The 27970-nt window shown below is 41.9% G+C and overlaps 1 protein-coding gene across 1 annotated transcript; it reads right to left on the bottom strand.

The window, feature by feature from the left end:
• BEST3 (bestrophin 3) lies at positions 1 to 27970 on the bottom strand (the record flags this gene model as incomplete). Its single annotated transcript, XM_084634329.1, has 9 exons — positions 1 to 922; positions 3887 to 4038; positions 5530 to 5610; positions 14723 to 14875; positions 15325 to 15402; positions 16134 to 16288; positions 24353 to 24586; positions 25155 to 25249; positions 27819 to 27970. 9 exons carry the CDS (start codon positions 27968 to 27970, stop codon positions 1 to 3), a joined length of 2022 nt encoding a protein of 673 aa, XP_084490455.1.

Raw genomic sequence — 27970 nt, 5'->3', positions numbered from 1 at the left:
TCAGAGATTTCCTTCATTCTTCTCGTGAATGAATTCTAGTATAGCTGTTTCTTTAGCATCCAGATGTTCCAAGAAGTGATGCATATCAACTGTATCTCGAGCAGCAGAGGGAGCAGCAATGTTACTTTCAGCACGTAAGGTGCTTTGTCCAGAGGGTGTTCCGAAATCCAATAAAAGAGGTGCAGCATCTGTATGCAATGTAATACTGAGCATATGGAAGTCTGGGGAACATCTTTCAGAGCTCCTGTGTTGATCTTTGCTATCACCTGCTGTCGTACTTTTGTGTAAATCAGGGTTTGGTTCCTCTGTTACAATGGTGAATGATTTATGCTGCCCAGAATCAGTAAAAGACATAGCCATTTCTGAATGAGGTCGTGGCGCATCCACAGGATCAGAATGTCGCTCAGCTGGACTGCCTAGGGGCTCCTGTTCTGTTGGCATGTTTGTGGAAGTGTCTGTCTGTAAAGTCTGGCTGTCTGACGCGTTGGGTGTTCTGGCCTCAGCTGTAGCGACAACTGCTTCGGGGACTGGCAAAGCTATCTTAGTTGTTGTGTCATTGACACTAGATTGGTAGCTTTCTAAAATGTTGGTTCTGCTAGTTTCACTAATAGTTGCTAGATCTATGCTAGCGTGCAGTCGGGGATTCCTGTCAGCCAGCTCATGTTTCCTCTTGGCCTTTGAGGCAAAATGTCTCCCTCTAGAATGCATTTCTTGCAAACTGCTGATGTGACCCTTTTCATGCGCGGGGAAAAACACAGAGTTCTCACTTGTCTGTCTGCTGTAGCGCCTCCTGGTTGGGGTGGGAGAACTTTCATGGACACTCAGAAATCGCTTAACTCTTCTCAGCACTGAGGGCTGTCGCCTGTATTTCTCATCATCCCAGGGCCAGTTTTCCCCTCGGAGGAACTCTGTATCGGACAGCCTGTAAGATAAAGCGATGCAGCGTGTGTGTCACTCTGTATTTGTTTTATTCTAGAATCACAAGAAGTGTAGTGTTTGCGGTAAGGTTTCATGTTCAATGGAAAACAAGGTTTATATAATGATCCATTTTCTGTCTGCCTGTCGTTAGCGGAATGGAGTTACATTAACAGTGAGTGATGAGAGTCAGAGAACTTAAGGAACAAATGCGTTCCTAATAAAGGGCCTCCATGAGGTATAGGAGGAACAAATAAGAGCAAAGTGGGGCTGAAAATCTTCAGAGGCACTGAAAGGGGTGAGGAGCACAGGCAATGCTGATGTGTTCTCCCTCCTGTCTCAGAACAATGGAACGCTCCTCGATGGCAGCTCCACATGATCAGAGCTTTGCGGGAGCAGGAGGAGAACAATTGCTCTGTGCAGTGTATTCCTCATTCTATCAGGAAGAGTCTCAGGCAAAAGTTAATGGTGCTCCTGGAAGTGTGGACAGTGTTTAATTTGTGCCAGGAGCTCTAGCACTTCTCGGCTTGGCAGTTCATAGCCCCAGAACCTCTAGGCTTGGTAGTTCATAGCTCCAGCACCACTGGGCTTGCCACTTCAGTTATGAAAGTAAAAAAAACTGCTTGAGCCCCAGCACCTAATTGCTTGAGCCCCGACACCTCTCACATTACAAATTGAGCACTGAGCATGGAGTAGGATTTTCAAAAGTGCTTAAGAGATTTAGGAGCAGAAGTGCTATTGAAAGTCAATGGGCCTTGTGGTCCATGTCTCTTAGGTCCTTTTGAAAATCCCACCCATTAGTTTCTGCTTTTCTGCCTGGCTTCTGAGGTTAATGATGAGTTACTGCAGCCACACCATTTGGTGAGTGGAGCACATTTAGTACTTGCTATGGGGTGTAAAGACAATGGGAGGGAACAGTAGAAGAAGTTGACTGTCCTGAGAGCAGGGATTTCAGGTATGGACATGGCAACTTTGATGGATTGATTAATTCCTTCCAGTACTTATAAATGGGATGCTCTGTGACAGTGGATGATTTAGTTTGGCAGAGAGCACCAGGGAGGATAGACTTGTCGCTAGGAGGAGGACTAGAATGAAGGAGGAGAGTGGTGAATCTTCTTCCTCTCTGGAATTTGGCTGACGTGAGCCATGCTTTAGATATTTGTTTTGGACTTGGCTGAAACAAGCTACACCTTTAGACCTTGGTTTTGAACTCTGGCTGAAGGAAACCTTGTTATATTTGTTCCAGCTGGTTGGAAAAAAACGGAGAAATGGTTTGGGGAAAAATACAGAATTTCAAAGTTTTTACCATTTCAAAGGATTTAAAATGGAACAATGTGTGTATATATATATATATATATATATATATATATATATATATATATATATATATATATATATTTTCATGAAATATTTTTTATAAAAATGTGAGAAGTTTGGACTTTGGGTCCCCCCCGTTCCTCTTTTTTCTCCTCCCCCTTTCTCTTCACAGAATGCAATAAATCAAATGATGGCCAAGGCGTGTTTTTTCCCTTCATTTTTCCTTTTGCTACTCTGTAACTTTTCCAAAGTTGAAGAACTTTGGAAAAGTTACTGTGTGTCAAAAGGAAAAGTAGGAAAAAACATCCTGAACACAATTCTTTCTGGTGTATTTTGTGGCAAAAAAGAGAATTAAGGAGAAAAAACTAACCCCTCCAAAAATTTCAACCTTTCTGGGTTCCGTGAAAAACTGGAAAATTTTTTGAAAAAAAAAAAAAAGAAAGTTTTAGGTTTTGAAAAAGCCACTTTTGCTTTTTAAAAGTTTCAAATGAAAAATTTCTACCAGGGCTAGTATTTGTTTGGTTCTTAAAGGGACAGGATATTCTTCATGTTCACCGATCTGTTTTATGCTAGAGCACATCATACATGTTTTAACTCAGCCTTTCATGCTCTGCCTGGCCTGTCCCCTTATTTTATGAGGGTACATCTATACTGCATGTTTCTTTTGGCAAGCGTGTAGTGTACATACTGCCCAGCATGGATATAAATAGCAGTGTAGATGGAGGGACATGGCTTAGGTGAGTAAAGTATAAACACTCCTGAAGGGTGTGTATGTGAATACATACCTTCCACAACTTGCTACTCACTATTCTGCTAAACATACCAGCGTAGTGTCCCACTGCCAGAGCCTTTCTCCATTGCAGGAAAAGACTCTGCCAGCAGGGAAAAGGTCCGGCAGGAGGGAAAACAGACTTTCCCCGCTGCCTCCCCCTCTGCCAGAGCCTCACTGACATGTGTAGCTACAGACGGCAGTGCGGACACAGCCTACTTTTCACTGTGGCGTGTAGCTACACGTACACCACACGCCTCCACCAGCGGTGTAGACTCAGAGTGCCAGAACAACGAGCAGTGTCACATACTCCGGCTGGTTCTTTGCAATAGGGTTGGTATACATGCAAGAAAACAATTCTGGGTTATTATTAATTGAAAAGTCATAAGACCATTTCTATAGTTTTTGTCTCCCAAAAGGTCTGGAATGATCTTACCCAGCAAGAAGAAAGGGAGTGTCTGTATAAGAAACAAGCAAATAAATGGGTATTGTGCTAATTGTTGTATCATGTACATAGAGGATTTAGTACCTTGAAAATTTCTTTGAAAAACCTTGCTGTTTCTTTGGTTTATGCTGTTTTATACAGCTACAATACCACAAAAAAACCAAAGGGCTACGTTTGTGTCACTCTCCTAAAAGGATCATGTAAATCACTAGTTTTCTAATGGCCACTGAGCTTTCCCAGGCGTTGAATTTGTACACGTCTGTGCATATCAAAAGAAACCATTACATAGTTTTAAACCTATTTATTTTTAAATGTTAAACTTCAAATTTGAAGTCATATTTATGCATGATATACATTTAAAATCCATAGGCCATTATGATGTTTGGATACACATTTTTGTAGCCTTAATGACATCATGAAAAGATGGCAGCCTTACTTACCCCATTTCAATAGTTGAGCCAAGGAAAGATGGAATACAGTAATCGGCAGCTGCCAGTGTGTATGGTGGCTGAGCAGCTGAATCATTCCAGTAAATATCTTTGTCCATCTTTGGTAAGTTCATGTGCATTTCATCCACAGCCAGAAGTGAGACCTGGGGTCGTAGTTGTAATTACACTACTTTAAATATGGTTTTGTGTGTAATATACTATTTCCTGCTATATGGGAAATATTCTTTAGGAAATAAATTTTATGACATTATGTAAGATGTACATAGTGACTACAGGCCTGATCCATGTTAATAGGCACTATATAGAAAGCTGAAATAGATTATTTCTGCTCCCACAATGGCAACAAATTTAATTGACTTTAATTAGAATGGGATAGAGCCCCAGACGTTTGCAAAACAATTCCCTTCATCTTACATCACATTTAATCACAAATGATAAAGTATTAACTTTTCTGGCAAGCATTCTTATTAACTGGATTATTTAGCTAAATGGTCATAGAATCATAGAATATCAGGGTTGGAAGGGACCTCAGGAGGTCATCTAGTCCAACCCCCTGCTCAAAAGCAGGACCCATCCCCAATTAAATGTGATTCTCTGATGTGCCATGTTTTCAGGAAATATATGAGGACTATTATTGTGCTATTTGTAGAGATGTTTCTTATGCAGAAGTTCACACAGAGGAATCTTTAAGCAAACTTTGTCCATATTTTTAAAAATATTTCCAACAGAGCACGTGAACAGCCTTGTACCATTGACTTACGTATGTAAAAATAAAGGGCTCAGCTGTGTCTTTGTGACAAGTTGTCTTTAGCTGCATTCCTCCAGGAATGGCCAAGACTGACTCAGAGCCCTATATCAGGTGCAGATACTTCTCTGATGATGCGGGCTCAGCTGAGCTGGCCAGCACACTGTGAGGGGTGGAACCAAGGTTGCCTTGATTGCCTGTGACTCCTCCCTCCGCCCCCACTCGCTCCACACCTGCTCTGGAGTGGTGACCCCATGGAGACTGGTCACCTTCCTGTTCTGCTACCTCCAATGTGAGTTGCCCATGCAGGGAAGTAATGAAGCTCTTCATGTGCCTTACTCTCCTGGGTGGCAGGGTCACAATTGTGCCATAAGAGATGTAGGAATAATTTCAACAGCAAGATTTGGCAGTGCTGACTTCTCCTGTAAATTATTTACCTGCTCTCTGCTCTGTACAAATATAGGGCCAAAATCTGCTATCCATTATACTGGTGCAACCTTATTGATTTCAGTGAGTTTGCAAAGGTGTCAATGAGAACAGAATTTGGTTCAGAGTAGTCTTGCCAGGATCTCCTACGTGAGTACAGGCAGGGTGAACTGGTGAGTACAGGCAGGGTTACACGAAATGAGCTTGTGGTTAGAGGGCAGCTCAGGTGTCTTCACTTTGCATCCTTTCCCCAGCAGACAAGGCATATGGAATGGTGAATTAATAATATATTGACTCTAAAAACAAAACATGGAGGATTCTGGAGATATGATCCCCTTTGGGTAAAGAATCATTTTGTATAACTCTCAGTCCCACTAGCTAGTGTCTCAGACCTATAAGGAATACATTTATAATATATTACCGTAAAGCAGAAGAGAGGAAAGTAGAGACCAAAAATACTGACCTGCAAATTTCTATCAATGCACCAATTTGTTTCAAAATCATCATCATCTTCCCCAAATGGATTAATAAGCTGCTCAGCAACCTACAATTAAAATCACAGACTGAATAAATGCCAATATGCAAAGCTTAATGCTGTTGCCTTAAAATGGCTTTGAAGAGACTGACTGTTAAGATTTCATTTTCTCTTTCTCCTGTGCCCCTTGTTTCCCCTAACATGAATTCCATTGTGATGTTTTGCCAGTCTAGTTGCACTGACTCAGTTGTAAAGGTACTTTGGCATTTTAGGTAATGTCAGCATATTAATTTTCGTTTGGTTACAGGTAATACAGATCTTAATGTATATGGAATTGCAGTGATAAAATTAACATATCTCCGACTTCTGCACCAAATAACTAACAAAGTTATTCCTACTGGGCAGCAGAGTCGGCCTTAAGTCACTACACCTTCAGGAGGTACCTTTTAAGAAAATCAGTGTCTGTATTTCATAAAGGTAAGCCTGAACCAAAACAGATCTGTACTCCTCTGAACACAGGGAATGTTCAGCTCTGGGTCCCAGCTTTGAATTTAGCAGTCATGAAAGCTGTTTGATTGACTGTCCTGGATCATGAAGTGTTGTAACTGTGTCAGTCCTGGGATATTAAAGACATAAGGTGGGTGAGGTAATATCTTTTATTGGACTGACTTCTGTTGGTGAGAAAGACAAGCTTTTAAGCTTAATTACTTCAGGACCTGAAGAAGAGCTCTGTGTAAGCTCAAAAGCTTGTCTCTCTCACCAACAGAAGTTGGTCCAGTAAAAGATATCACAACACCCACCTTGTCTTGCCGGATAGTGAAGTCATCCGTATACAGTATCTGTAGAATAAGCACACAGTACCTAGGCAGTACTGTGGGATGCTTTCCCCACAGTGCCCAACAAATGTATCTCAAATTGATCTGGGGGGAACCATATTTAGAGAGCAGATTGAACTATCCTCTCCTTGCAATACTGTCAGTCACAACTGTGGTGGTTCTAAAGTGGACACCAATGCCCTAGGAACTGTACTGAGACCACCTGTTCATTCCATGTAGGTCTCTGTGATAAGCTGGGCCTCTCTCTAGGGTCACAGTCAGGCGGTTACAGAGTCTCTTTCCCTTTAAAAGTCTTTTCCCCACTTGGGAACGTCATTCCAGGCTTTCTGGGGTCCCATTTAAGGGAGTGTTCATTCTCTTGGCTTCCTTATAAAGGTCTAATTTGTCCTTGTGGGCCATAGAGGCTTGCTAGCTGTTTCCCTTCTCAGTGACCCTGGAACAAGCATCAGCTTGCTGGGGCACAAAAGTTTTCTCGCTGATTGCACTTCTTTCTGTGACAAGCGCTCCTTTTAAACTTGCTTCCTTCAGCTCGTGCAGACCCTGCAGGTGTGCCTATCTGATAGCAGGTGAACCCAGAGGGGCTTGTTAGCTTTCTCCAGACTGGGGTGGGGGAGTGCCCCAACACAGTCATCCAACACCCACATCTTTGCAATAACATTTGATTAGTGGTGACCTGGACTGGATTTGAATTGGGGATTTTGCAGCTAAAGGCTTTGCATCCCATGACTAGCTTTCTCAAGGGGAGGAGGATGGCAACCTTCACGCAGTCCTCCCTGCACAATCAATGCCATCAACATGGCGACTGAATGCTGACTGATGGCCTCACTGTCTAAAAAGCAACTCAGGGGACCAGCCCTCTCAACTGTCTATGATAGTCTTTTACCCTGCTGAAAACATCACAGCTGGAATCTCCTCGAAATCAATCACATCCCCTTTCCATCCTTAAGTCTGGTCAGCATGACCCTGTGATGGGATAGCTATTGTTGAGCTTGCAGCCACACAACAGTCATACTGAATGTTTCTCTCTAGCCTGGTGTTAGTCAAGAAAAGCACGCCGCCTTAAAAATGGAATGCAATGAAAGCCAGGGTGCCCTTTTACCTGGCTTATTGCAAACAGGAAACAGACTCTACATTTTGTTTTTATTCAGACTGAATTATTTTAAATTTTATTTTGAAATCATTTAAGTTGAGAAGGAGGCTCGGCCTTCAGGAAAGCAGGGGGCTCCCATTCTGTAGTGACGGTAACTGGGCAGTGTGAGGCTGGGACAAGGTCTTTGCAATGGGGCTAGTAAAGGAATCCACCTGAGCTGGCAATAGCCTTCTCCGTTTTTTTCTGAAAAAAGACGTATCTGTGGGATGGGGGACATGATCACAGGGAGAGGAAGAGATCTCTGAGACGGCTTGAAATTTGTGGGAAACTCAGACTGTCCTCTGGGTTTAGGGCCTGAGACTGAAGCTTCAAGAACAGGATGAGCTGGAACTTGCCCTAAAGCTGGGGGTGTTTCCAGCCAGCCTCTCCCTCAACAGCCCAGGAAAGCAAGGCTGACTCTTGTAGCCAACAGGAAAGTCAGGATTGCAGTACAGGGCTATGGACAGCTTTGCTGGGAAGACGACTGGCCAGAGGGGTTTCTCCTAGCAAAAGGCGAAAATGACACACCATTTCCCCCTTATGTTTGCTCTTTCTTTTCAAACATCTGGCTTTCATTTGGAAAAGCCTTTGTGAACAATCCCTAGGGGAAGTCGTATGAATCCCAGAAAGCCCTGGGTAGGGGCAGGTTTTGTACTAACTTTGGAAAGAATTCCACAGTGTGGCCTTTGTTTTCTTTGGAATGCTCCACTTACAAAGAAGGGCTGTATATATAAGAATGGCCATATTGGGTCAGACCAATGGTCCATCTAGCCCAGTATCCCATCTTCCGACTGTGGCCAATGCCAGGTGCTTCAGAGGGAACGAACAGAACAGATATGTCTATGTAAGCAGTGTCAGGATGAGCTCCACCCTGACATCTGGTGGTGAGGTGTGGCAAGTTGTGGAAAAGAACTTCAGGGGCCGATCTCATTTGCATAGGCACACCCACCCCGCCTAGAATGAGGCCATAGCTGCCCAAATGGTCACTTTGGCTGCTGTGCGATCCCCAGTGTCTCTGTTATTGGGGCAGGAAGAATAAATTGTTGTTACGCTGATTATGGGAACTGTGCTTGGAACTGTACTTGGCCTTTTGTTATGATGGAGGGACTCACCATCAACTAAGTAGCACTCGCTAGGCAAGAGTCTTGGGTTTTAAAACTCTGTGAGGGGAGAGAGGCTGGGGACAAGTATTAATACTTGGTGGCATGGGCCCCTTGGTGAGGGCCTTACATGCTGATTGCACTTCCTCCTCTCTCCACTGTGGAATATCAGAGCTAATTTTGATTCCATTAGGAGTCTAGTTACAGGCTGCTGAGCTCACTTTGGGCTAATAGTGCACCAGCACTGAGGCTCCCCTACTACAAGCTGAATTCACCAAAGAGCTGAACTGACTAAGAGCTGAAATCACTGAGCGTTGTGTCAAGTAGTGGGGGAGCCTGAAGATATATTGTGGAGCAGTTTGCCGGATGGCTGGAGTGCCTGGTGGACAGGCTGGTGGAGCAGTTCGTAGGACGGCGGGAGCTGCTGGTGGGACGCGGAGCAGTTTGTGGACCGGCTGGTGGAGCAGATCGTGGGACAGCGGGAGCTGCTTGTGGGCTGCGGAGCGGAGCGAAGGAGTTCGTGGGGCGGCTGGCAGAGCGGAGGCCTATGGAGCTGTGGGGCGGTCAGCTTCAGATCATGTAAGGTGCCTCTTATCCCCATCCCATCTCCACCCAGGTTGGGAGGTAAAGCTCCACAGATAAACTTTCGAACTCTGGGGCTGCCCTGACCAGGGACAGAGACTTTTGGGTCACTGGACTTTTGGGACTTTGGGTGATTTGGGGTTGCTGGACTCAAGAACCAAAGGGAAAGGGGCATGCCCCAATTTGCTTGGGGTGGGTTTTTTTTTGCTCATGGGTTGTGTTATGAATCCTGTTGGTGGTGTTTCCCCAACATAATGCCACATTGTTTCTCTCTGTTATGAAAAGGCTTTTTGCTACACTCAGACTATGTGCTTGCGAGAGGGGAAGTATTGCCTCTTGGAGGCGCCCAGCGGGGGTGGTATATATTTGTCCCAGGTCACTGGGTGGGGGCTCGAGCCGGTTTGCATTGTGTTATTGGAATGGATCCCCTAGATATTGAACTCGGCCCTTGTTGCTGCCAACTCTGACGGGCAGAAGGGTTACATCTATAATCTATGATTATCATAGAGGGGCACTCCTGTGTTTCAGCTGTTCTCTGGGGGGAGCACTGGATGTGTTAGTGACTCAGAGTCATTCTTTTAGGGGTCTACGTGTCTTAAATGAACCAGGAGGATCTCCAGTGGTCTTCGTCACTCTCTCAAATCTTGCTTGCTTGGGCTGGGTGGAGAAGGCTCCTCCCCCTTTCAACCTGCCCACTGATTCTGTGCTATAAAAGTGTCTGGGGGTCTTGTGGTTAAGGCCCTGCCCTCAACCCAGGAGATTGGGAGTCAATTCCCAAATCTACCATAGATTTCATTTGACTTTGGGCAAGTCATTTAATTTTCTGGGCTTCAGTTCCGCATCTGGAAAATGGAGAGACAAATACTTATTTTCTCCCACTGTTTGCCTGTCATGGCTAATTAGATTTCAATCCTGCAATTTACAATTTGGGGGTGAATTGCTGGGCCGACCCAGAGCCCCTTAGAAGTCAATGGGTTTCTGTGTGGGTGCAGCACACTCAGCCTGCACATCGTAAATTGTAAGAGTTAGGGCTTAGATTGGAAGCTCTTTGGGGGAAAGGGTCTCTTCCTAAGTGTTTGTACAGCCCACATTCAGTGGGGCTCTAATCTGTAGTTGCTCCCATAATACAAATAACTAGCAAGAGTAATAAGAATAATTTCCTGTGCATTTGCGATCTAGTAAAGATTTTTCTACATCATGCCATTCAGTGTTCACAGGAAAATTGTATCTGGGTCTCATGCACTAGCTAGGGGAAGATAAGAATTAAAATCCCAGATTCAGCGAGGGAGGAGGGGAGAGATGACTTTGGTATGTGGCATTAACATTGCAAGTATAGCTATGTTGCTGCTTGGATAGAAATAAACCAGAGAACAAGCTGCCTCGTGGCATCTAAGTGGAGCCACTTCCTCAGCTAAGTCAGCGAGCCCACAGCACGCACAGCACCTAACAGAAGCTGATAGGCACACTCAGGTGCAGTGGCAGGGAAAACCTCAGCCGGGGCCTTTTGACTGGCTGACCTGCCACCAGCATATAGCCCATGAGAACATCCTCTGAAAACGAATTCAGTGCAGTACGGTGAAGACCTATTTTTGGATTGCTGGCTATCACAACTGAATGGATTATAAATTAGTCTGGGACAAGCATCTCATGTGATGGGAAACCTTGTCCTGTGTACAGTATGGGTAACAAATCAGACGCACAGCCTAAGAATGGATAGCAGTTTAACCACGTTTATGTTATTGAACTGCAAAATAGTGGTTCGAGACACTATCTGCAATCCTGTATGAAGGCCCTGGGGAGTTTGTGGAAAACAGGATTTACATTTGGCCAAACTCCTGGATTCTATGGCACTCTTGGAGCAGCAGACTGGAAATTCAGTGGCAGCTTTGTTTAAATTGTAAAAGCAGCCCAGTGGCCCCTCTTTTTGTTTATTCTGTTATTAAATTAAGTTTATGCAGACTGTCACTACATTTTTGGGTTTTGATATAAAGTGATTTTTATAATGAAAATTACATCTGAAGTTGCCAGGACCAAGCTGGTAGAGGTCTTGAGCTCAACTAAAAAAGGTGCTATAGATGGACTTTGGTATAGATTAAGGGAATGAGCATTCCAAAACTGAAGGGCCCATCTCTCATCTTCTATGATTACATTGTTGGATGGACAATCAAGAGGTCCAACTCCACTGTTCATAAGTCACAATTAGAGGCTGTGCAGCAGACTCAGGAAGACTGGCCCAGTTTAGCTTTTTATACTAACAATAAAACCTTTGTATATTAACAATAGTATACAACATACTACAAAACCTTATATGCTAACAATATACTAACTAACCTTGGTATACTATCAATAAAATCTTGAAGAATACTCAGTAGAGAATAAGTCCCATAAATGTATTTAACGGTGAGTTTCTGCACCTTCAAAAAACACGTGTTTCTACTCCTAAGTGTGTATTATAACATACATACACAACTATTTATACCTTTGAAAACAAAAGGTACCTGATTCTCCCACTGCAGGATCAGACTAACTGCCATTAATTTTTCCCAAGGTAAGAGAATGAAGTCCACTCTTTTGATAATTTACAATGAACGATTTTGTTCTTTTTTAAAAAATATATATTTTTAAGGCAATAAGGAGCATAAATATCATCCCAGTTATTAAATTTAAAATAACATTAAACTCATCACATAAACCAATAATAAGCCCCCCCAAAACTCACTGTTTGGCCATTTCTTGTAAGAATGAATGTAAGACTTTATTCTGAATATTCAGAGTTTTGCTGAGTTGTGTCATAACGTGTTGGGGTTTTTTTGTATTTAAGATTATTACATTGCAGCTCGGTATATGTGTTAGCACAAAATTGCACAAAACGTGCATGACAGACAGTGAAACTGTAAATACTTGGCTTGATTTGGTTACAAACGGTTTGCGAACCTTTGGAGTGAACCTGGGATGATTTATGGAAAGAATCAGTGTCACACGGTTTCAGCGTGCAACCAGGTACAATGTGACAATTCTGACTGATTTTGACTCTGTTTCAGGGTCTTTCTGAACCTGATACATAGACATGGACCTACCTGCATGAGTCAAAACCAGAGAAAATGCTTGCAGACAAAAGGACTCTCTCAATTTACAAAACTCCCCCAGAGGGCTTCCTATATTAGGCCCTAAAAATGGCTGGTTTTGCACAATTTTTATCGTCGTGCTAGTGTCAACTAGCTTTTCAAAGCTTACAGTAATGATTTAATGAAGCAAGAGTGAGATTTACGTGACTGCTGGGCTTAATATATGAATTTGCTTAGTACTGCCTGGTTGAGTTTTCATTTCAGTTTCCCTTTGAATTAATCTAGTTTGTTATTAATTGCAGGGGCAGGAATCAATAGGGAGAATATTGCTTAATTGTTTAATTACACACCTGATGAGGAGATGTTAACTGATCTGTTAAAAAAAAACAAAACAAAACAATGGCCATAAAAAAATCCAACTTCTTTTGCAGTTCCGCGCTTTAATTAACTGCTTCATGTGATGCTAGTAGTGTAGTCAATATTAGCTGTCACTATTTCATTGCCATCTGAAAGTGGGTAACTCCATTTGGCTTCTACAAGGCAGGCTGACTTTGACCATAAGCAAAACAAGTGGTTTAGAGCTCTGCTCCCCATTCCTCCTCTGCAACACCATCTCCCCAACTGGACACAAAATTGGAGAGGGAGGAAATTCATGGCCTAAATTTTCATCCTTCTTTGGACATCTTATTGTCCAACTCCAAGGTCCTGATTCTTCAAGGATAATAGGCCCATATCCACAAAGGTATGTAGGAACCTAATCCCCAGATTTAGGCACCTAAGCCCAGATCCTCAGAGGTATTTAGACATCTAATTCTCATTGATTTCAGTGGCACCTAGGACCCTAAATATTTCTGTGGATCTGGGCCCTAAGTCCTAGTTTTAGGCACCATTGTTATCCAGAAAAACCCTGCTTGGCTGCTGCTGAACCCTGAAGATACCTAAATTCACTCAATGCCTAAATTTTGGGGGTAACAGTTCCCTTGATGCTCTGAAGTTTCTGCCTCTGGACATGTGCACACTGATGCCTCCTTCTAGGTATTTGGACACCCGTCTCCCACCTAAGCAACAGAGAGACCCATGAACTTAGAGAAACTAGGTACTCTTTCACCTATCTTGCCCATGGGGCCTGACCCTGTAACTGTGCTCAGAGGCCATCTACCGGATCATGGCCCATTCAAAATCTTCTGCTGCTCCTACCACCACCCTTATAACTGTTAGCCCAGTGGTTAGCGCACTTACCTATGATGTGGGAGAGCCAGATTCAATTCCCCCCTCGGGCAGAGGGGAAGAAAGTGAACCGGGGTCTCCTACCTTTCAGGAGCACTAACCACTGAGGTATGGAATATTCTGATCTGGGGCTCCCTCAGTTTCTCCTGTGGAAGTTGTTCTAATTTGGATTCATGCTTAAATAGTCATTGGGTCAGAAAGAGAGAGAGAGACAGACAGACAGAGAGGGAGAGAATGACTGCAGTCCAGTGGTTAAGGCACAAACCTGGGAGGTGGGAGACCCTATAGCCAGTCCCCTGGCTCCAATTACTCTGTCATTATTTAGCCACAGTGGAACAGCTTTGACCGATGAGATTGAGAGAACCCCACACCAGAATAGCTCAGTGGTTAGAACACTCTTTTGACCCCTCTATAAATCCTTTCTCCCCCTCAGGCTGACATCCAGGTGAGTACTCTAACCACTGGGCTAAAATGTATAATGTCAGCATCAGCACCACCTCCTCCTCTGGCTGTTTTATTGGATCGAGGCAGGTGCCTAATGTATTCCCACAAGAAATGGCTCAGGCATCTAAGATGGCTGACTCTGGGAGAGGGGCTCCTAGCTGTGGATTGCTAGCCAGGGGAGACACTTCCCTGCAACCTGGATTTAGGCGTGTAAGTCTATGAGAGGGGCAGGGCTTTGGACACACCCCTCTTGCCAGCATCTTCCATTGGATAGCTTAGTGGTTGGTTGGTTCACGATGGTTTTGTGAATAGCATTCTTAGGTACCTATCTCTTCCCATTCATTGTATAGGGAGCTGAGGCACCTCACTTAGACTTTGTGGATCACGTTGTGTCTGTGATTTTCTAAGTGCCTAAAAGTGAGCATTGCAATACCTAGATCTCTTTGTGGATCCAGGCCGTACTTCACTGGGAGCTTTCAGTGCTCACCTCCTCGTAGGAGGTACTTTCAGGATCCTGACTCTTTCTTGCAACCACACTTATTGTAAGACCTGCCTTGGGTGGATTGAAAATGTAATGGATGATTTTCTAAGCTCTTCCTGAAGATCAGCCACTGGACACCTTGTGCTAAATTTATCCTTTTGTGTAACACCATTAAGCTTCAATGAATTTACAACAAATTTGAATCTAGACCCTTGACTTGAGCTGACTTGGGGGGATTTCACCTATTACCTTTCCCCAAAGATGTAGCCAAATCAACACCAAATTATTTGTTGTTGTAGCTGACAAATATAGCTTACCTTAAGCCATCCTGCGTAGAAGAAGAATTGTAACAGTGTGAAGACTGGAATATAAATATCCAAGTCATGTCCTACATAGCCTTGGTCAGGATCCAAAAACTGACGTCCTATCAGACAGGCAAAGAAGAAGGTATAGACCGCAAGAGTAACAACCTGCAACAAATAAAAGCTACATTAAAATAATATAATAACCATTCTTTATGTATAAGGCACCACATTCCCAAAGGCTGCTGAGCACCTAACACAATAGTATTTTAAATATTATAGATAGACATTACAAATAAAATGGCAACATGATCTATTGGTGGCCACGGAATGGGTACTGCAGAATTCATAACCTACTCACCCCCAACCTATCAAACCTCCCAGTACCTTCCCAGCCTCCCAAACCATCCAGCACCTTCACATCAAACATAACTTAAAATATCTGGCCAGACAATCATCCTAGAGACCATGTCCAAGATGGCAGCTGCAGACTGCTCAGCATCTCTGAGAATCAGGTCACTTATGTGGGTGCCTAATTATGGACTTAGGAGTCTAACATTAGGCCCCTCTTTTTGAAAGTCTTGGTCCAAATTTTGGGTATGGTAATATCTCAGTACCTGTGTGTAGACCAATGGAATTCCAACCCAGTTATAACCAAATAGAAGGCTACACCAAGACCGGTACTTATTCATTTCCTAAATAAGAAACAAAACAAAATGTGTGACATTCGCTCCCAAATAATAATGGGTTTGTCACAATTCATTTCACATAAACGAAAGGCTGTAAAACAGTCTACTCTGCACCAAATTTAATGAATTAGAAACTGATCTGTTAAATAATATTCTGTAGATCATCACTATATTTAAAAATTCAGTTGTACAATAGATTTAGGAAGCTTGGTGTAATGCTTAGCTTCTTAACAAATTATCTATTGTTCCATTATTTTAAATTTGTATGCTGTCCAGGGATATTGGCAGGAGGATACATTTTACATTACAAAAAAGGGTTATAGATTGTTTCATGATATATTTGGGCAGACTGTTTTCCTTAAAATAAATAAAATAAAATTAAAATGATAAGCCCCCTAAAGATAAACAACTTCTCCATCTTTTGGGTTTTTTTTTTAACTACAGTGGAGTTACTGTGAAAGTGAAAGTGAGAGCAGAATTTTGCTCACTGATTTGGTGTTTCAGTCAATTCTCTCTCATTTATATAAATACTGTCACATTAAGCACTTGGTGGTGGACTTGGTTTTGTGTATAGTATGTGCGTAGACAAACACACTTGGTACAAATCTAGAGTAAGTCCACTGAGGTGAGGAGGAAAAGACTGGAAAGTTGCATGTAATAGATAAAGTTATATAGGTGAACAGACAATGAATAGTGATTTCAGTATCTGTTTCTGTAGATTTATTTTTCCTACTTACATTCATCAGTGTCTGCAGGTCTACACTGTCTCGAATTCTACCCTCTTTTCGCGCCTTATATGCTAGATTTCCAAACCAGACAAATGGAATCCAGTATTTAAGATGGGGAGACTTAAGATGATCAAAGTTTTTTCTTTCATCTACTGTCATAAAACCTGTTTACAAAAGAAAAATAGCTGGTTTCTAGTGTCCCAAGGTGCAGTTAGTTTGCAAATTATTGGTTCCTATGTTACGAGCTCAAGTACTGAAATAGATTTTTATGGAACATTAATTTCCAGGCACCAGAATGATTCTGAGCATTGTGTGTGTATGTAATATTTATATAAAACTACACTGAACTCTACTCATAGCTTTCCCCATTAGTTTCCTTCTCCCATTCTTCTCAGTACTAAACCCAACTTCCCAATATAGCGCATCAGCCTCCTTGCAAAATCTACCTAAATAACACTCCAGGTTTAGATAGAAAGCTAGGCCTCTCAAATAATATACATTAGTCTAAAAATAACTTGTTTTCTTATATGCTGCTGCTGCAGTAGTGCAGTTGTACTATACTAGGTATTACACAAATCACTCTGATTTAATGTTCTATTTTTAGGCAAGAAGAAACTAAATAATATCAAAAGATTATCATTCAACAATAGTTGCTTGTTGTGGTGTCTTAAAACTTGTTAAAAGTGATACTGGGGTCACAGGAGCTTCTGACTGATAAATTTTCACTAAAATTTCAAAGGAGTGAATGGGCAATAATGAATAAAAGTGTGTTTAGTAAACCAAGTTCAATGGAGAATGGATTTACCGCCCTTAAAATGCTTCTCTGTAGGATTTTGTTTCTTCTGGTTTATTCAGTAGTGTTAAGAGAGGGAAAGAGAACTCTGCTCAGAAATCCCAAATCTCTGGGTTCACTTTACCTACAAACCCCTCCCCCAACCAGTTAGAAGGGAATTGGGATTCCAGGGGCAGAAGGAGATGGAGCCAGGATTGTCTCTAGCAGCATAGCTTCACTGGAGCAGCATTGTGCATATAGTGGAAGTGGGAGCAGCGTAGCCCCAGAGCTGGCTGAGAGGCAAGGGGACTTTGCCCAGGAAGTGGATACTCTGGGTTAGAGAGGGCGATCTCTCCATACCTGTTCCACTGTCCTCTTCCCACTTCTGCCTACTCAGTTAATGGTCTGGGAACCTCACATTTCCCCCCTGCAGTGGAGTGATCTGGCCCTGGCCACTGTCAGGCAAAAGCTGGTCCCAAAGATAGATTTGGGGAAAACAATCTTTTACTAATCCTAAGAACAATAGAATTGTTTCCATTAATTAAGTATAAACCATTTTTATACCAGTAAAACAGCCCCCTGCAGCATTTGTAACCTCCTGATCCCTACATTGTATTACTGCCTGAGAACCAGAAGGTGAAATTTACTAGAAACGGACAGTAAACAAAAGTGAACCACAAACATTTGAAGAGTTTCAGAAAACAACTAGCCATGAAGGAAATGATTGGTTCCTTAGTTCCTTCATGCCTGAGTTATTTGTCATCCTGACTATTGCAATCTCCTGGCTTTCTAGCTCTCACCTTTCCATTCTGTTCAAAATGCTGCAGCTAAAATAGTCTTAGTAAGTATCCAAAAAGGGTGGTGGTTATTTGATAATATTTGTGTGATGGTAATGCTTAGAGGTCCCAACTGCTATCTGGGGCCCTATTGTGCTCATGACTATACAAACACATAGACTCCAGTCTTACAAACAATTACACACACATGTTTAACTTTACTACTGGGAGTCAAGTTAAGCACATGCTTAAGTGTTTGCAGGATTGGGACCTAAATAGACCAGACAGACAAGGATAGAGGGGGAAACAGAGGCAGAAAGGTGAAGGGTCTTGAACTGATTATTAGCACATTGTCCGTGTGTACAAGATAATGGCCCCATTTTAGGTATCCCAGGGTTAATATGTCACTATATTTTTGTAACAGGGTGAACAGATTTTTCTGTGTCTCTAGGAGGAGGCCACATCAGGCCAGACAGCAGCCTGGGGCTGAGGTGGAAGGGGGTTTAATTCCCAGCCAGGCTTCAGAGTCAATTTAAGGAGGTACTCCATGTGGAAGCTAATTAGGTAAAGATGGGCTTATTTAGAATGAGCACATTACAAAAGATGGCTGGGGAAAGATTGGAGTTGCTCAGTATGGGTTGTATTGTTTGTTTGTTTGAGTTTACTGCTCAACAATCGCAATTAGACCAAAGTGTTACAGACCACTGGAGACTAGACTATTATGTGCCACAGCCATATGCTTATATCCATTAATGATTAAACAGTTTGTTGGAGGGACAGTAATGGCAGGGAGCATTGTCCTTATTGCTGAATGCACTGGATTGCTACAGTATGAGCATGTTTAATCATTGATGAAGGTTATGGTGAAACAAGCCTCCAAGTAGTCCCGAACTAGTTATTTTCATTGCAGTGATAAAGGAAATACTTTCTGTTCAATCAATAACTAGGGAGGGTGTAAAACAGCAACTATTAAAGGTAACCATTTTTAAATTGGCAGGACTAGGTAACTTGCACCCAAGAGTATTAAAAGAATTGGCTGAGGAGCTCATGAACCATTAATACTGATTCTTAGCAAATCTTGGAACACTGAAACAGTTCCAGAAGACTGGAAAAAAACTAATGTTGTGCCAATATTTTAAAGGGTAAACAGGATGACCCAGGTAACTATAGGCCAGTTAGCCTAATATTAGGGTTGCCAATATTCCATATTATAAGGGATATCCCTTACTTAAATCAAAAATTGCCTTCCCCTACTACCAGTATGGGACACCTCTTATCCCATATTTCAAACAGGGAAGTAGTTCCGCTGGAGTGGTCTGGAGCGTCACTCTGGCACCTGAAATCCAGGATGGAGTGGCGCTCCAACCGGTTGGCAACTTAACCTGTTGCTCGGGGTCACAATGCCACTCAAATTTAGTCCAGTTGCCCCTTTGTCGCCGGAGCCCCACTGACAACTGCCCCTCCACTGAAATCTGAAATAGTGCCCCTGCTGGCTGCAGTGAAGCCTCCTGCTGCTGTTGCCTTCCTCCAACCCATACCCTTCGTGCAACCCCCACCCCCTAGCAGTGTACAGCACTGGTGCAGGCAGAGATCAACAACTGCAGCCTCTGACTCAGCTCCTGGCACCCACATGGACCATGAATAGGAGCTGCAGTGGCTGCCTGGCCTAGTGTGCCCTGGGGTCTCTGCAGCCCCCAGAGCTGGAGAGCCCGGGCTCCAGGCCAAGCCCAGAAGTTTACACAGCAATTAAACAGCCCCACAGCCTGAGCCCCGTGAGCCTGAGTCGACTGGCATGGGCCAGCCCTTGGGGTCTAGTTGCTGTGTAGACATACCCTCAGAGGCCCTAGGAAGGATGGGGAGGAGAAGAGACTTGCCCCAAAGGCTCAATTCAAGACTGGGACATCTGAGGTCTGTCCCGTATTTTTGAAGTACAGTGTTGGCATCACTAGAAATCCTGGGTAAAAGCATGGAACAGTGTATGTGATGCAATCAGTAACGAATTAAAGGATGATAGCATAATTAATGTCAATCAACATGGTATTATGGAGAATAGATTTTTTCAAATAAACAGTAATTTTTTGAGGAGAAGAAAAGTTTGGTTGATAAAGGTAACTGTATTGATATCATAGACTTCCGTCGGGCATTTGACCTAGTTTTGTGTGACATTCTGTTGGAAAAATTAGGAATTCATGGGTGGTACATGAACCTCCTATTCGGGGAGGCTATCCCCTTGCCCCATTCCTTCTGCCCAAGGCCCTGTCCCCACTCCCCTCCACCTCTCCCCCCACTCTCATCCACTGGGGCCAAAGGAGCCCTAAGTCCCCCACCATGGCTGGAGGAGGCCTGCCTGAGCTGCCCTGAGCCCTGACCCGCCCATTCAAGCTGCCCCTGGTCCACCCACCTGAGCCACCCAGAGCTCTGGCTGGCCAGAGGAGCCCTGAGCCCCACTGCTGCCCGGTCCAGGGCCGTAGCAGGAAGCATTAGTGGAGGTTTGGGGAGGCTTAGCCTCCCACAGCCTCCGTGATGCACCACCCATGAGCAAAATCCATACAAAATCATTGTAGCCCATATTAAATGGATTAAAAACTAGCTAATTATATATATATATATATATATATATATATATATATATATATTGTAAATGGAGAATTATCATTCAGTGGGGATGTTTCTAGATGGGTCTGTTCTTGGTCCAAAGCTATTCAATATCTTCATCAATGCTCTGGAAGAAAATATAAAAATCAAAGCTGGTAAATAATGGTGGGTACAGATAAGTTATACAGAGTGATCTAGATCACTTGTTGAGGTACCCTCATTTGAACAACATGCATTTTGTCATACATCTAGAACAAAGACTGTAGATCTTACAAGTTGGGATGCTGTATTCTGAAATGCAGTGACATGGAAAAGGACTTAGGGCTCATGGTAACTGATTGAACGTGAGCTCCCAGAGTGATGCTGTAGCTAAGAGGGAAAACGCGATCCTTGGATACATAAGCAGGGAATATCAACTAGGAGGAGGGTGGGCATATTACCTATGTCTGTGGCATTAGTGAAACCATTGCTGGAATGCTGTGTCCAATTTTGGTGTCCACAATTCAAAAAGGATCTTGAAAAATTGGAAAGAGTTCAGCAAAGAGCTACCAGAATGATTTGAGATTTGGAAAATTCACCTTACTGTGCGAGATTTAAGAAGCTTAGTCTATCTATTTCCCCATGTTAAGTATCCTAACACCTTCTTGTCAACTGTCTAAATGGGCCATCTTGATTATCACTACAAAAGTTTTTTTTCTCCTGCTGATAATAGCTCATCTTAATTAATTAGCCTGTTAGAGCTGGTCTGGCAACTTCCACCTTTTCATGTTCTCTGTATGTGTATATATATCTTCTTACTATATGTTCTATTGTATGCATCTGATGAAGTGGGCTGTAGCCCATGAAAGCTTATGCTCAAATAAATTTGTTAGTCTCTAAGGTGCCACAAGGACTCCTGTTCTTTTAGTCTATGTAGTTTATCCAAGAGAAGGTTAAGAGGTGACTTACTTGCAGTTTACAAGCACCTCAGTGGGGGAAGGATTTCTTTGGCTCTTTACTTGAGCAGAAAAAGGCATAATGTGAGCCAATGGCTGGAAGCTGAAGTTAGACAAATTCAGACTAGAAAGAAGGTGCACACTGTTATCAGTGAGGGTGACTAAGCATTAGAACAAATTACTTAGGAACATGGAGGATTCTCCATCACTTGCAGTCTTTAGATCTTTCTAAAAGGTACTCTAGAGCTCAAACAGAAGTTGTGGACTTGAGGCAGGAATCACTGGATGAGATTCTATGGCCTGTTGTATGTAGGAGGTCAGAGAAGATGATCATAATGGTCCCTTCTGGTCTTAAAATCTAATCTATTAATGTATGAAATACATTTACAGGAAAAGCAAATGTGTAGCAATATTTTTGCTTTAGCAATTTTCAGTTTGACAGTGAGGTGAAAAATTGGCATAAGTGGCTTCAATAATTACTGGTTTCAGAGTAACAGCCGTGTTAGTCTGTATTCACAAAAAGAAAAGGAGGACTTGTGGCACCTTGGAGAGTAACCAATTTATTTGAGCATAAGCTTTCGTGAGCTACAGCTCACTGCATCCGATGAAGTGAGCTGTAGCTCACGAAAGCTTATGCTCAAATAAATTGGTTAGTCTCTAAGGTGCCACAAGTACTCCTTTTCTTTCAATAATTACTGATGCTCTTTAAGGGTCAGATTCTGCCACCATTGCTTAAGTTGAATGCAGGATCAACAAGTAGTCTGTTCCATAAAGCCATAGCTAACTATGAATGGGACTAATTGTGGAGTATTGTATTACTTAACATGAGAAAGATTAGCAGAATCTGGTCTCAAGTGTTCAGTACTGTAGCTGTGAAATATTCGTGGGACAAGATATATTCAGATGTATAGTGTTGATTATATTGTCATGACTTGTTCAGGGACACTGTGGTAGAATATTTTCTCCATCTGTTAAGAAATATATTTCTTTTCCAATCTACAGCAATGTATGTATAGTACTCATACACTGTATCTTTAAGAACAGGGTGTCTTTAGTACAGAGAGGCAGAAGTGGGTTAGCTTGCAGGAATTGCTGTAATTTTCCTGTGTGTACTAAGAGTAGTTGGCTAGGAAGAATGACAAAAGCTTCACTGACCCCTCAGGCTCAGGTAAACAACTTGCTGTTGAAAAATGCTAGGAAAAGGATTTCAAAATTCAACATAATTTTGGGAAAAGGAAGACATCAACCTGAGCTGGTTCTGTCAATAAGAAAAATGCAGTCGGCTGGGAGTTTTTTCTTAAATATTCTAAGACTCTCATGTGTATATATACAGCATATTTTAACATAGTGTAACATCAGTAACTTACTGTTGTTTCCTAAAATAATACAGTTTACAAGATACCATTGAAGGCAGGGCTTTGGAGCTGTGCTCCGGCTCCACTCCAGCTTCAGGCAAAAACCTGCAACTCCACTGCTCCGGAGCTACTCCACGCTCCAGCTCCAGGCTCCGCTCCAAAGCCCTGATTGAAGGAATACAGGAACTGCTCTGTCGGAACAGACCAATCAACATCTAGTCTGGTATCCTGTCTCTGACAACAGCCAAATCCAAATACTTCAGAAGAAGGTATAAGACCACACCACGCACTTAACTGTGCAGCAGGGAGGTTGGAAAGGGAATTTATTTTGGCTTAGTTAGCAACCAGCTTCTGCCTTGAAGCATGTGTATGCTCCTTGGTAGACATTGGGATAATACATGTTCTTAGGGATGGTGGGGGGAACCCATTTCTTATGAGGTGTAGTGGTGGTCATGGGAACTAAATCACCAGAATATTAGAAAAGGGTATTTCCTAAGAGAAGGGATAAAAGGTGCCATCTCATTATTCCGTGCACCATACAAAAATGACAATACCTATTGGGCTGGCCTGTTTGCTTATAAATGATGTTGTATGCTACCAAGCAATGGATCCACGTACCATTCCCAAACTCAGCTTCCAGCATGGATTGAGTTAAATCAAACAGACTAAAATCATGGTTTAAACCATCATCATAATCTTGTTTAGTGTTTGGAATTTTTAGTTATTTTCCTAAAGAAGGGTTAGTTCTCACTGGTTGGTAACCATTAAATTATGTTGATTTGCAATTAAATATAGCATTTACAACAAATGTGGTACTTCTTTTTGCTAAAGAGAATGCACTGTATCTGTACACATTTATTTATTAATTTTTTTATTGTGTTAGAAAATGGTGAATGATGCATTTTTTATTTACTGGATGATGATTGTTTACTCATGATTTGTGTCAATCTCTATTTGGATGGATATTCAAATTAAAATTTTTTGGTTAGTTAAATAAAACTGCCTTAAATGTGCTGGATATATAAGGAAAAAAAGGTTTATCAAAACATATTTCGCATTTAAAACTAACTAATTCAGTGACATGAACTGATTTTTTATGGTCACCATGTCCTCCTCTCATACCTCATTTTTAGTCATAGATTGGAAAAGAAAATCAAGCTTTCCTTCTATTTTGACTCCCAACTGGTTCCTTAATGTTGAATGAACTAGTTAATCAACTATACTAGTTGAATAAACTGAAATGAAGCTGTCAAAAGCTTTAGCAATTCAACAAACTTTGGTTCCAGGTGCTTAGCCAGTGACTTCCACCACTTCAGTGGTTTGACTTTCTTTGAAACTTTGGCAGCAAGCATGTAATATTTAATATTATTCATTTAATTTAATGATTTTTTTAGATTATAGTAAGTTTAGGCCTTAACATAGTTTGTCAGAATTTCAAATTGGGTTGTTTTAAAAATAAACTCATATTTAATTTAAATTAAAAAAAACATTTTTTTTAAATTCACTCTGTCATCCTCTCACTCCCCTGTCTGAGAAAGGCTGAGTGCAGAGGAGATGTAGCATGCTCAGTCATAAGGGCCTCACCTTCTTCTAAAATGGACCTAGATAAAGAATTTAGCAATGCTGGACTCTTAAGGGCATTTTATCTAATCCTTCTCTGCCAGTGGGTAGATTTGACATGGGGTGATCTGACAGGGATAAGGGATTAAAGAGAAGAAAATACAAGGCAGATCTCCAACATCCCCATCTGTAAGAGAAAGGGAAGAACTTATTGGGGAAAGGAAATTGACAATACCTGCTTCTACCACATGATCCATGGTTGGAAATCTTTTGTATACAGCTGTGCTCACTGAGCGGAAGATGATCAGGGAAGTTAAATTCACATAACGCATTAGAGTCCTCCTAAGTAAGCGCCCGTATTCATCTCTTCCCTGAATGCTGCTAGAGATCAAGAACATAAGTCTGTCTGGCCAGGGCAGATTCACAAACTGGTTCCACCAGCGGTTCACCACCAAAGTAACGTAGAATCCTGCATGTTAAAAAAGTATATCAGCATCACTGTTCTTGCTGAAAAACTGACACACTCTCAGGTCCTCTAATGTTGAGTTTTAGTTCATTCTGTAGCATGTTATCTAGGTTGTAAGGTAACTTCATTTGCCAGAATAATTGTTATAAAATATGCACAATATGATACAGTTAAAGCCTATTATTAAGTAGCTATTACATTCCAAAGGCCAAATCCTGCAAGGTCCTAAGTGCCTCATGCAAGATGTTGAGCACCCCCAACTCCCATTCACTGAAATGGGAGTGAAGGGTACTCACTTCACAGGATCAGGCTCAGATAGTTATTTAAACAAACATAGTTAGTGAATAAAAACTTAAATCTTCCAATAGTAAAGTGATAATTCAAGCACATGTGGTGTTGACTTGACAAAAGCAATTTGACTTTAAGGCAACCTTACTGGATGGCAGTGGTTTTATTGTGAGACAGATTTCCAACATGCCTTTCAGCTCTGAAATACTTCCATGCATTGCCGTTTGTGACATCCTAATGGAGGCAGCTTTGTGGATTCTTTCCACAGGTACGCTGTACTTACCAAGCACAAAGGTGACTGGGATTTGTTCAGCATATTTGTCACAGTAAATTGATAATTTTTCAAAGAACCGTTTTTGGCTTCCTGTAAGAAAAAATCTGTAGCAAAAATAAAATGTATATATCCCTTTGTAATACCGCTGCACACCTCGGATATAAAGTGAAGACAATTAAGCATAAATAACGAGATAACTGAAACTAGGAGTGATCTTGGCTAATGTGCACAGATGAATCTTTAAGGAATTAAATTGATGAACATTTAGGGTGTTAATATTTGTAGCATGTAGTAAGGCAGCTGATGGGTGGAGGAATATTATTCACTAGTCATAAAATGTTTCTCATTCCTGAAGTGACAAAATCCACTTGTGCTATTCACCTGTAGTATGCCACCTAATACAAATCAATGGTCTTGGTGCAAACTACTTCAGCAAATGCATTTTTCTCCCATTTTTCAACTGGACTACTTAATAAAAGTGATCTGATCAGATCTTCTGAAACTGGAAAGGGGCATAAATCTCTACTTGCTGTTATGTGAAAACTCTACTCTTTCCACATCAGGAGGTATATCTCATTTACTACTAAGAAATTTTTCTTGGCGATAAGTTAAAATGCACAAAAAAATCAAATATATTTAAACTAGGGCAACTATAAGCCGTATGTCAGAAAAAAAGAATGGAGTACAGTGACTGATTCCCACAGAAAATGATAGCTAAGGAAATACAACATTCTTAAACACAAGCAATTATTTTATTTATATATAAAATCTTACAGTTATTTTATCCCATATAAAAGATATACATGGCAAATATTTGGGGTTGTTTTACATTTGTAAAATAAAATCTGCTGTTCGTATAGAATGCTTTCCACAGTGTACACTGAATAAAGGGGAGAGTTTTTATTTACCGATTTAAAGTAAGAATAGATTTTTTTAATTGAAGGTTTTTGTTGTTGTTGTTTCTTTACATGCCAGTGATTTAGTCTTGCTACCAACTATACCTTTCTGTATGCCTGTATATCTTGGCAGATTAGTGATCGCCCACATAGACAAAGTCCAAAGAACTTGTTTTACGCCAAAAAGAAAAATGTTGAGCTCCAATTATATTTCTAAAGAGGGACTGAAAAATAATTTGAAGTCTCCCACTTATTTTATCAGTGAAAGTCTTCATTCCATTAGAAATCTTGTCTTCACTGAGGTGAAATTCACCATGCGCAGAGGACTAGCATGAGACATACACCCCACTTAAGTCACACTTGAGGAATTAATTGGGACTGAAGTGTCACATAGGTCTTGTGCTGGCCTTTTGCACAGGAATAAATGTCACCCTGACTTACACACTGATCCTGCAAGGTGCTGCTGTTGAGTCTCTCCTCTGAGGTAGTGAGGGAGGGATCCACAAAAGCACTTAGGTGCCTAAATCCCAGACTTAGGGCTTGTCCACACTTACAACGCTGCAGTGGTGAAGCTGCGCTGCTGTAGTGGTTAATGAAGACACTACCTATGACAAGGGGAGAGCGTCTCCTGTCGTGGAGGTACTCCACCTCCCAGAGAGGTATGTCAATGGGAGAAGCTGTCTATGCCTGGGGTTAGGACGGCATTACTGTGTCACTCAGGGGTGCGGCAGCATCACCAACTCCTTCTTCAGCTGTTTTGTGTAGAGTGAGGCAGGTGCCTCACTCATTCCCTTCAAGAAATGCCTTAAGTTAGGCACCTAAGCTGTCTGACTGCAGGGGGCAGATGCCCATTTGTGAATTGCTAAGCAGAGATAGGCACTTCCCTGCACCCTAGACTAGGTGCCTACCTTCAGGAGATAAGCAGGACTTAGCACACACCCCTTTTATCAGCATTTCCCATTGGCTAGCTCATGCAGCTCCTGGCCTAGTGTATGAGCTTTTGTGGATCACATTCTTAAGCACCTATCTCTCTCCATTTATTGTATAGGGATCCTGGTCGCCTAACTCGGCTTTGTGGATCAGAGTGGTGCTCCTGGATTTTCTAGGTGCCTAAAAGTTAGGTGCCATGGCACTCAGCATTGCAATACCTACGTCTCTTAATGGATCCCAACTTGAGTGCCTCCAATTTCTACTGAGTAGATGCTTGGCACCTTGCGAGATTGGGCTCTTAAAAACTATGGGCTCTTATTGCAGTCCTTACTCAGGCAAAACTCAACTTTCCATTTCCTGAGAAAGGACTACATAACTGGACCATAAGATAATCACCTTTCAGCATTTCCTATTAAATTGCCATCTATTAACTGGTGATGACATAGATGGATAAGTATGACAATATGTCTAGACTTCGCCGTTCAAAACAGGTCATTTAGTCAGGGCAGAGTTAGAGTGGCAAAAACCATGTAATGACATAGTAGTCCTGCAGATGTTTATATGGCATAACGTTTTTGGAACATGACATATACACAACAATCATCAGCTAGCAGGTGGCTGAGATTAGAATCACTGGAAGATGATGGTTCAACAGTAATTTAACATTCCAAAAATCATGTGAGATATAAATAAAGGACATTAAAAAAGGTCTAAGCAAAAGGTTATGTTTTTTAGTACAAAGTCAGTCATCAGCCAAAGGATTTGACGTGTGAGACTGTCCCCTTTACATAGCATTTGATTCTTGTTAAGAAGGAGACATGAATATGTCACATGGAAATGGATGTACCTGTACAACACACTTATTGCTGTGTAAAGACTAGCAAAGGCAATAAATTCCCTGTACAGCAATTTGTAGATGCTGCCTTTCCACCTGAGGAGTAATCTGTGAAATCCAAAGAAGGTGGCATTTGCTACTTTACTGGAGTAAGTGACTGTCAT

Source organism: Lepidochelys olivacea, assembly GCF_965140295.1.
Source record: "Lepidochelys olivacea isolate rLepOli2 genome assembly, chromosome: 1".
Taxonomy (NCBI): domain Eukaryota; kingdom Metazoa; phylum Chordata; order Testudines; family Cheloniidae; genus Lepidochelys; species Lepidochelys olivacea.
The sequence above is the reverse complement of the archived record's forward strand: the minus strand, read 5'-3'. Positions and strand labels throughout refer to the sequence as shown.